Below are 10,837 nucleotides of genomic sequence, written 5' to 3' on the forward strand. Positions count from 1 at the left end.
AGGTTGAGGCTGCAGTGGCCGTGAGCGTGCCACTGCACTCCAGTCTGGGCAACAGAGTGAGACTCCGACTCAAAAAATAAATAAATAAATAAATAAAAAGGATGAGGAGAGAGGTTCAGACAGCACCTGCTTCACCTTGTTCACAAGCTCCTGGGACAGAACTCAAGGTGGGCCACAAAAGCCATGAAGACCAACTGGCCTCTTGCTGTAACAACCAAGACAGGACACCTACAGATGCAACCTCCCAACCTCCCAACCTCCCGGTCCCAGTCTGGCTGACAGTCTATAGTTGTAAAAAACTTGTTGAAGAGGCTTATTAGTATGATGGAACTAAGAGCCCTTCCCCATTCACTAAGATTCCTTCCCCATTCACATCAGACACACACAAGGCAAATTTCCCCTTCCCCTGCCTCTCAGCTGGGGCTTCTGGGAGTCTCAGGCCCATGGCCGTGGGGTATCGGAGAAGCACCACTGTCCTCTGGGCCAGACAGAGGGTACAGAAGGAAGAGGGGTCAGGCGGCCAATCCTCTAGGCTGTTTTCTACCAGCCTGTGATTTAAGGCTTGACACACAAGGCACACTCCATCCAGGCTGGCAGACAGGAACCAAGGGCTGCCCGCTTCCTGGGAAGGACTTAGAAGGAGGGCTGGGGGGGATGACTACAGGCAAGAAGACAAGCAGTGGGCTCCTAATCGGGGAATGGAATGGGAAGAGGTATGGAAGAGGCAGGGAGATGGCAGAGAGGTGGGGGTCTCACTCTCAGCTTCATGCTCAGAACACTAGGTCCTAAGAAAGCCCTAGGGATAGCAGGATTCTTCAGTGGGAGGGAAGCCAGCTTCCTGTAAAGATGCCGGATGAAGGAGCGGGACAAAAATAAACAGGAAAGAAAAATGAGATGTGAACAAACAGCCAGAGGCCTAGAGGTTAGAAAGCCATCTTGGCAGGGGAGACAGACTATCATTTTCACACCTACAGGGGCCAAATTCTGGGTCCCCTTTCCACGGATCCCCGGAGTCCTGTCAGGAGGCAGAAGCTGGGCGCAGGGGGCAAACAAGGGGGAACGTCAGGGTGAGGGGACACAGAAGAGGGGAGGGGACACTGGAACAGTCAGACTGAAGAAAGCCACAGAAAGGGGCCAGAGAGTCCCTCCCCCAGCAATTGGCTGCCTCCCAGCCGGTGACAGACACACTTGGAGCTGGGGCCACAAAGCAACAAGAATGCTGAGCAAAACTAGGCGCTGCACGTCCACTCAGCCCCCGCTGCCGAGGCCCACACTGGGTTAGAGCTTCTGCCCTGACAGGAGGAAGGCTCGGCCATCCAGGGAAGCAGGCTCTCAGGTGGACAACCCAAATCCAGCAGGAGGCAGGCACTGCAAGGCGGTATGTACACCACTGGCTTAGCAAGAGGCGAGCAGGCACAGACAAGAGGAGAACGCCAACTCTCACTTCCTCTGCACAGCAGCTGCTCCTGCACGTTCACACACTCATTCACACGCACAACACTCCATCTGAGGCCAGGACACACATTCACTTCACACCCTTGGGGACCTGGCAAGTTGGAGCCTCACCCAGACTGTTCCCGCCACAAGCCTGTAGGATCCGCCGGGCTCGCTTCTTAGCATCTTCTGGGAAGCTGGGGCTGTCCAACAGGTTGGGGTAGGTGCAGAGTGCCATCACCTGAGGGGGACAAGTTGCAGGCTGGGCTCCCGAAGGAGACAAGGTAGGAGACAATGGGACGATGACAACTGCAGGAACGGTGCTGCAGCGAGTTACTCTTCAGGGACTCAACCTGTGGGGGCTGGGGTGGGCAGAGAGGAGGATGCTGGGCTCCTCACAGAAGGGGTGACATGGAGTCAGGATAGATGTGACCTGGGCATGTGACCCCAAAGGGTCTGCAGAGAGGGCCCAGGAGCAGAGTGAGGCTGCAACCCGGCCCTGACCCAGCTCTTCCACAAAGGGCAGTGGGTCCACACCCAGACCTAAGAACCAGGGGTCTCCCATGCAAGGGATGGGGCCTAGAGACAGGAGCACTGCACTCTCCCCTCTCACAGCCAGCACCCCAGCACCCTGGGCCCCCTTCTCCCAGACGCCTCCTCCTCATCCTCTTTTCTCCCCAACTGAAAACCAGGTCAGCCTTCTCACCTCTGTAATGAGAAAATAACCCTACCTCACAAATTAAGAGGATTAAGCAAGGACATGTGTACAGAAGTGGTGGTAAACCCCAGCTCGCCAGGCAAGTCGGAGCTGGCAACTCAGGAGCAGAGCCAGGTGACTAAGGAGGCCAGGGCTCATGGCTCTGACACCAGCCAAGTGACTTCAGCAGGCGCTTGGTTTTGGGGACCCCAGCTCCTTAACTGCACAGTGAGCAGTGATCAGCCTGCCCTCCTCCCAGAGACACTTGTGATGCCTGAAGTCGGCAGCACTGAGCAGGAGAGCAGGGCCTGCCACGGCCAGAGTTCGAAATGCAACTGCAGGCAGTAACCACTGAGGCCTGTGTTGGAGCCTCTTCATGACCTGAGCCCCAAGCCACTTCAGGCCCCTCCCCTCCAAAGCCAGGACCCTCTGACCTCCTCCCCCATTTCCCTGGCAGAGCCATTTCCCCATCCCAGGGCCAGTGTGGGCACTTTTCCCTCATTATCCTGTGTGAACTCCCTCAGGGGCTGTGGGCTGAGGCTCCCCAGGCCCCCACCCCCTAGTCCTCTGCCCCAGAGAGCATGGCAGGGAAAAGGCAACAGGGTGTCCCACCCTCACTTCCCCGACTGCCCAGTCACAAACCTTGACCACACACAGGACCATAGTTTGCCTCAGTTGTCTTCCAGAAAAAGCTTTCGCAGGGCTGGGTTTCCACCTCTGTTCAGGCTGCCCTGTGACATTCTCCTGCTCTGCTCTCCCTGTCTCCAGCCCACCAATCCCACCATTTCAGCCCATGAGGCATGCTTATGGGTGGTGCTCACACTGGAACACTGAAACTTGCCTCCTCCTGCAATCCTTAGGAGTGAGCTGGGTCACACTGGAGGCTGCCAGGGAGCAGCAGCTCACAATGGCTGATGCCCCCATACTCTAATCCTGGGTTGAGGGGAGGCCATTACACAGCGTCTCACCATGGCCCCGGAAGTCCCGAGGCAGTATTCTGGTGATCTCCACAGCTGGTAAGTGACTGAGCCAAGTGTTTCCCTTGAGAAGCTGTACCTTGACCCCCTCCTCATGCCACCTTCCAGCCCAGTGGGCATCTATGCCTCCCAGGTTGCTGCCTTTGCCAGTCAAACTCATAGCTCAGAATCCAGGACCACGCGCCATGAAAAGTCTCCCTGGGAGCCTCTATGCCAGAGCAGCCCCAGATGGGTCTGGGAATTTCTGTCAACCTTGGAAGGGGAGAAGGCTAAGGGAGAGAAACAGATCAGGTACAGGAAGGGGCTGCGATTTCAATGGCACCTGCTGTGTCCTGAGGGAGGTGGACAGACAATAAGGCAGGTTTTGGCTCTTCAAGCCCGTGATGGCTGGTTCCCTGCTCTCCCAGCCTCTGTTCCTGAGGGCAGGCTCACCTGTCGTAGGAAGGTGATTGGCTGCTGGCCCATGGCATGGGCATCCCCGATGTTGGCTCGTATGACCTCAGTGAATGGTTTTTTGATACCCTGGGCAGAGAGAAGGCAACGGGTGGTTACTCAGAGGCTCTCATGCCCTGGGTTTCTAAGGCCAAGGAAAACAGGATATTAATAAACAGTTTATCTTGAGTGTCCAACACAGTGCCAGTCAATTGACATGCCTGGTTCTATTCAACCTTCACAACCACCCCATTAGGAAGAACTAGTATTAATCCCATTTTACAAATGAGGAAATTAAGGCTCAAAAGGCTAAGAAACTTGCTCGAAGTCACATAATTAATCAATATGAGTACTGGGACAGAAACTCAGAAGCCAGACTCCAAGGTCACCCTTCTTAACCACTATGTGCCACTGCCTCCCATGTTCTGGAAAGGCTGGAAGAGTTTTCCTGGGCTGCCACAGTATCCTGAGCAGCTGCAGATCCATGGCCTTACACTGCTGCACAGCGATGTCTAAAAGGCAGCTTGGGCAAGTGTGGCGGGAAGGAGGCAGGGTCAGCAGCAGAACATGCCAGTGTCAAGGGAGGAGGCTTCCACACTTCCCTGCATCCTGCCCTCCACAGCTCCACCTCAACAGTTTAAGTAGAGGGCCAAGGACACCAAGGGCACCCTCCCCTCCAGAAGACACTGGTCGGCAGGAACTCTCAGGGCTATTCTCTTGCAACCCTTGCTTTGCAAGATGAAGAATGTAAGGTGATTTTCACATTCTAAAAAGAGCATCAGGGATGAAAAGACTGAAGAGCAAAATTGAGGCCATTGCCTGAGCAATGTGTTTAGCACTGAAAAGAGATCAGAGAGAGAGGAACTCAGAGATCCTTGTGACGTCACTGGGGAGGTGACCAAAGGATACCCTGGCTGCTGCAAAGGCAAAAATGTAGTCTGACATAAAGATTTTTTTTTTCCACTCACCCTCCCTCCCGCCCCCTTCCTTGTTCCTACCCCACCTCGCAGAAAATCTGGAACAATTGACACAGAGAACTGTGAGGACCTGGAGACATGGGAATTCTGCACAGCTCCCTGCAAACTGAGAATCAGCCATGGAAGGGATGGAACCAAGAGCAGGGTCGACTTCCTTAGGGGTGGCCAAGAGGATTAACTGAGACAAACAGTATGACAGTACTTGACAGGGTACAACATTATCACCTTATAAAGCCGGCCCAGGACAGAGGTCATGAGTGCCCCAGTGGAGGAAAAACAGGGAGGGCAAGGAGGTGCTAGGAGCCAGCACCGGCCCCTCTCCAACTGCCCCTCTCCAAAGGCCCAAACACAAATTTTAAAGATCTAGTTGTGATACTTTTCTTCCTTTCCATGCAATGTGCGAATAAAAGTAATTTTTTTTAAATTCCAGAGCCCACTTGGTCTTTTTGCTGGGATATTGGCTCATGCCTGTAATCCCAGCACTTTCGGAGGCGGAGGTGAGAGGATTACCTGAGCTCAGGAGTTTGAGACCAGCCTGGGCAACATGGCGAGACCTCTTCTCTACACAAAATTTTAAAAAATTAATTAGCTGGGCATGGTGGCACATGCCTGTAGCTCCAGCTACTTGGAAGGCTGAGGCAGAAGGATCGCCTGAGCCCAGCAGGTCAAGGCTGCAGTGGCCGTGAGCGTGCCGCTGCACCCCAGCCTGGGCAACAGAGCGAGACTCCAACTCAAAAAAAAAAAACTTGGCCTTTTCAAAATCAGTAATATACACCTGAATTAAAAACCAGTGGGCTTGAGAAACAACAGCAGCTGTCAAACAATTTTTTCTGACTGTTGTTTGCCACCCTTAAGCCAAAAGCAAGGTGGCATGGAGACCTGAGAAGACATCCTGGAAATAGCCTTGGCCTTCATAAATAGGGCCTAAGTCTCTGAAAGCTATGCTTCTGGGGGATATGGAGGCTCTTGAAGTCCCCTGTGCCCCCTCCACCAAGTTATTCAGGGTTGGCCACCATGTGTACGATCCCCAGGGACACTGAGAAGCAGCCAATGTGTCGGAGAGCCAAAGCAGAGGCACTACCCACTGCATGGGATGTGGCAGGGGAGAAGAGGAGAGGACCCTGGAGAGACTCAGGTTGCAGGTGTGTGGCCTCAGTCTCTTCCCACAGGCGGGAGTCAGGAAGGCTGAGGGTGGGAGTAGCTACCAATGCTACTGTGTGAAAGGGGGCAGGCCCAACACACCTCCTGGCACTGGCTCCTGGCACAGGACCTTCTGTCAGCCTGACTGAATTACTGAAGCCCCCAGACTTAGCTAGCCAGACCCAGGTGATTTCTGTGGTGTGGGCACAGTCCACTCCTCAGCAGGGAGTAGATCTGTCACAGTTGTGAGGGCCAGGAACCAACATACAGCTGTGGGCTCTAGGCCAGCCCAAACCAGGGAGAGAAGAACGCCTGGAACAGAGCCTGAATGTTCATTCCCGTGCCCTCCCCCGCACTGCTCAACCAATCCAGGGCCTGTTGACACAAGCCTGGGAACACTGAACATCTCCATTCTTAGGTCTTGGTGTCCACAGACCCTGGACATTTTGCTATGATGGATGAGCTAAGGGTCAGGAAACTGGCTCCCTTGAATGGGCAAAGGACCAGCCTGTCCAGCCAAGGGCCACCATACAAAGAAGCGTGTTCTGAGCAGACTCTGCACCTGGGCTCTCAAGGTCTACATGGGTTGGGAAATTCCAAGGAGCCTGGGGCAGACTCCCCGTAGTGACCGCCCACAGTGACTCACCCAGACCTCACAGGCACACCCAGTGGTGCTCTTGCTCCAGTCCAGCCCCCAGGGCCCTGCCAGGTCAGATGGACTAACAAGCATATGTCTTCTGGTCTCCTCTCACAGAATTCCAGGGCCCACTAATCCACCAGTACACATCCTGTCCGGAGCTGCCTCCCTGTGTGGTCTGAAAACAGATCCTACCCAAGGGGGCTCCCTTTTCACCACTTTGGCTCGGGTAGGAATCAGGGGAGTAGGAGAGGGCATTAGTGGGGAGAAGAAAAAGAAATCTCTCATTGTTCCTCCCAGTCCACAGGCCCAGCATCACCATGAGGGTCGAGGCTGAGGATGGTTCTAACAGGCACAAGGCACAGCAAAGGAAATAATCAATGAGATAAAAAAGCAACCTCCTAGCCGGGCGTGGTGGTTCATGCCTATAATTTCAGCACTTTGGGAGGCAAGAGGATTGCCTTAGTCCAGGGGCTCAAGACCAGCCTGGGCAATGTGACAAGACCTCGTCTCTACAATAAAATTAAAAAATTAGCTGCATGGGGTGGTGCGCGCCTGTAATTCCAGTTACTTGGAAGGCTAAGGTGGAGTGATTGCCTGAGCCCAAGCAGGTTGCCACTGCACTCCAACCTAGGCGACAGAATGAGGCTCTGACTCAAAAAAAAAAAAAAAAGAACAGGCGACTTCCAGAACAAGGAACAAAGTTGACCCTCTGCACCCACATGCTCAGCATCCATGGATTCAACCAACCATAGATAAAAAGCATTTTAAAAATGCTGTCTGTATTAACATGTATACATTTTTTCTTGTCATTATTCCCTATATAGTATAACTATTTACACAGCATTTACACTTATTAGGTATTATAAGCAATCTAGCGATGACTTAAAATATATGAGAGGATGTGTGTAGGTTACATGCAAATACTACATCATCTTATACCAGGGACTTGAGCATCCTCAGATTTATGTATCCGAAGGAGATACTGGAGCCAATTCTCAGATACCAAGGGTCGACTGTATTTGCAAATCATATATCTGATAAGGGGTTCCTTTGTTTGTTTGTTTGCTTTTTTGAGTTGGAGTCTCACTCCTTCGCCCAGCCTGGAGTTCAGTGGCTGCTCCCGGCCACCGCAGCCTCGACCTGCTGGGCTCCGGCGATCCTTCCGCCTCAGCCTTCCGAGTAGCTGGAATTACAGGCACGCGCTACCATGCCCGGCTGATTTCTTGATTTATTGTAGAGATGAGGTCTCGCTGCCCAGTCGGGTCTCGAACCCGCGGGCTCAGGCAATCCACTCACCTCAGCCTCCCAAAGGCGCAGGATTACAGGCTGAGCCACCGAGCCTGGTTCAAGGGGTTCCTTATATCCAAATACCCAACATATCTAAATAAAGAACTCACACAACAGCAAAAAAATCTGATTTTAAAATGGGCAAAGGACCTGAATTGACTTTCAAAAAAAGACATACAAATGATCAACAGATATATTTTTTAAATGACCATCATCACTAATCAAATAACAAATCAAAGCCACAATGAGATATCACCTCACACCTGTCAGAATGGCTATTCCCCAAGTATTAAAGTGTTGGCAAGGACATGGAGGAAAGGGACCCCGTGCCCACTGCAGGTAGGAATGTAAACTGGTACAACCACTGCAGAAAACACTATTGAGTTTCCTAAAAAATAAAAAATAGAACTGCCTTACCATCTAGCAATTCTAATTATGAGTATATATGCAAAGGAAATGAAATTGGCATCTCAAAGAATTACCCAAGCTCCCATGTTCACTGCAGCATTATTCACAATGGTCAAGATATGAAATCAACCTGTGTCTGTTAATAGATAAATGTATAAAGAAAATGTGGTACATACGAGGTGGGGGGGACCCAAAAAAAGCTCAGAATTTATTTATAAATTCTTCAAAGTACTCTCCATTTGATGCAACATACCTATCAAGTCATTTTTTCCAGTGCTCAAAACAATTTTTAAACTCGTCAATTTTGATGCCTTTTAGTGCTTCTGCCATTTTTTGTCTCACTACTTCCATATCGACAGAACATTTCCCTTTAAAGACTTTTTTTTCCGTCCAGGGAAACAAAAGACTGTTGCTCAGGGCAAGACTGAGTGAATAGGGAGGGTGGGACATGGGAGTCATGTCACTTTTGGTCAAAATTGAATACTCTTTGTGGTGTGGGCAGGTCGTTTATGTAAATCACCCATCATGAAATGGCCAGATATGTTGGAAGAATCTCCAAAAAAAATAATTCTGAGGCTGAGGTGGAAGGATCGCCCAAGCCCAGCAGGTTGAAGCTGTGGTGGCTGTGAACATGCCACTGCACTCCAGCCTGGGCGACAAGAGTGAGATCCAACTCGAAAAATATATATATATATAATATACATATATATATTAAAAAAAAAATATATATATATATATATATATGGCCAGGTTCAGTGGCTCAGCCTGTAATCCCAGCACTTTGGGAGGCCGAGACGAGTGGATTGCCTAAGCCCACGAACCCCACGTGTTCGCGACCAGCCCAGGCAACTTGGTGAGACCTCGTCTCTACAATAAATCAATAAATCAAAAATTAGCAGGGCGTAGTAGCACATACCTGTAGTTCCAGCTATTGGGAAGGCTGAGGCAGAAGGATCACTGGAGACCAGCAGGTCGATGCTGAAATGGCTGTGAGTGTGCCACTGTACTCCAGTCTGGGTGATGGAGTGAGACTCCAAATCAAAAATAATAATAATAATTCTGGGCTTTTTGGGTCCCCCTCGTATACACAATGAAATACTATTTGGCCATAAAAATGAAGGAAATCCTGTCATTTGCAACAATATGGATAAACCTGGAGGACATTAAGCTAAGTGAAATAAGCCAAGCACAGAAAGACAAATACTATATTATCTCACTTATGAATCGAAAAAGTTGAATTCATAGAAGCAGAGAATAAATAAATGGTGGTTGCCAGGGAGAGTGGGTAGGGAAAATGGGATGATATCGGTTAAAGGACACAAACTTTCAGTCAAAGATGAAAAAGTTCTGGGGATCTAGTGTATAGCATGGTGACTACAGTTAATACTGTATTGTTTACTTGAAATTTACTAAGAGAGCAAATCTTAAGTGTCCTCACCACACACATACACATACACAAAATGGTGACTATGTGTAGTGAAGAATGTATTAATTTGACTGTGGTAATCATTTCCAGTCATATTATGTATACAACATATATGTATATCAAATCACCACACTACACATCTTGAATATACAATTTTTATTTTTGAATTATTCCTTAATAAACTTGGGGGAACAAAACAGGGCACAAGGCAGTTTCCTTGTGCAAGGGATGGCTTTTGTCCTTTCATGTCCCATGTGGGTGGGAGGCAGGGTAGGTTGGTTACTCTCCAAAGAACCTTTTTCTCATTCAATAAATACTTATTAATCATCCATGCCCTGGCAACAGGAGTGGCACACAGATGACGCTACCACTCTTCAGAGCCCAGATTGGTGAAAAAGGGGGCACAAAGAAGGAATGGGGCAGGCACAGGAGGGTGGACATCCCAGGCCCCAGAGTGTCACATGAAAAGGCCCTGAGCCTCCCAACAGCAGGCAGTAAATCCTAGGGAGACCCCTAGAAAGAGGCCCATAGACAACTCCAGCCAGACCCCCACAGTCCCTGAAAACAGGTGCATTTCACCACTGAGGAAACTGGGGCTCAGCACAAAATCTGGTCCTGACAAAGACAAGAGAAGCCAGAAGAAATGGGAGCTGCAGCCATACATGCTGTGATTGAGAGAGCAGGTGAACACTCCCGGGGTTGAGCTGCCCAACCACTGAAGCAGGGAAGGACGAGGCAGGCCCCTGAATTCTGGGGGTCTGTGGGACAGTCAACTGCAGATGCCAAGATTTGCAAGGCAGAAGCAGGGATGAAAGCTGAATGAGCTCACACGGGATAGTCCACAGCCGCAAGGCTGAGGCCCAGGTAGGAAAGAGGAGGCCCCACAGTGCACTTTCCCAGATCCGGAGAGACTCAGGAGTAGGAAAGAACACAGGGACCCTCAGCACTTCTCCCCAAGCAGCTTGAAAACAAGCTCTTAGCAGTTCTAATTAGCCTCCTAGCAGTTCATATGGTCACTAAAATCTCAAACTAGTCTTTAGTGGAAATAAATTGGCCTCATTTTTTGCAGAAGAGCAAACCAAGGTCAAGTACTCCAAAGACCTGCCTGGAGCCCACGGCACACAAGGGCAGAGCCCAGGATAGAAGCATGGTGACCTGGGCAGGGAAGGTACGTAGAGGGCTCATGCCTTTGGAAGCCCTTCCTACAAATCTTAGTTTTATTATTATTTTTTAGTTGGAGTCGCACTCTGCCACCCTTGCTGAAGTGCAGTGGCAAGCTCTCGGCCACCACAGCCTAAACCAGCTGGGCTCAGGTGACCCTTCTGCCTCCATCTTCCAAGTAGCTTGGAACCACAGGTGTGTGCCACCATGCCCAGCTAATTTTTTTTTTTGAGTTGGAGTCTCACTCGGTCGCCCAGA

At 50.4% G+C, this 10,837-nt stretch overlaps 1 protein-coding gene across 1 annotated transcript in view; it reads right to left on the reverse strand.

The window, feature by feature from the left end:
* The window catches only part of GPT2 (glutamic--pyruvic transaminase 2), a 40,809-nt gene that overhangs the window by 25,583 nt on the left and 4,389 nt on the right, over positions 1-10,837 (reverse strand). The window contains exons 2-3 of the mRNA XM_008055014.1: positions 3,541-3,630; positions 1,567-1,675 (exon numbers count right to left, since the gene is read on the reverse strand). Coding sequence (XP_008053205.1) covers positions 1,567-1,675; positions 3,541-3,630 — 199 coding nt within the window. The remainder of the gene's footprint in view (positions 1-1,566; positions 1,676-3,540; positions 3,631-10,837) is intronic.

Source organism: Carlito syrichta, unplaced genomic scaffold (genome assembly GCF_000164805.1).
Source record: "Carlito syrichta isolate Samal-C Ts95f unplaced genomic scaffold, Tarsius_syrichta-2.0.1 Scaffold301634, whole genome shotgun sequence".
Classification (NCBI taxonomy): Eukaryota; Metazoa; Chordata; class Mammalia; order Primates; family Tarsiidae; genus Carlito; species Carlito syrichta.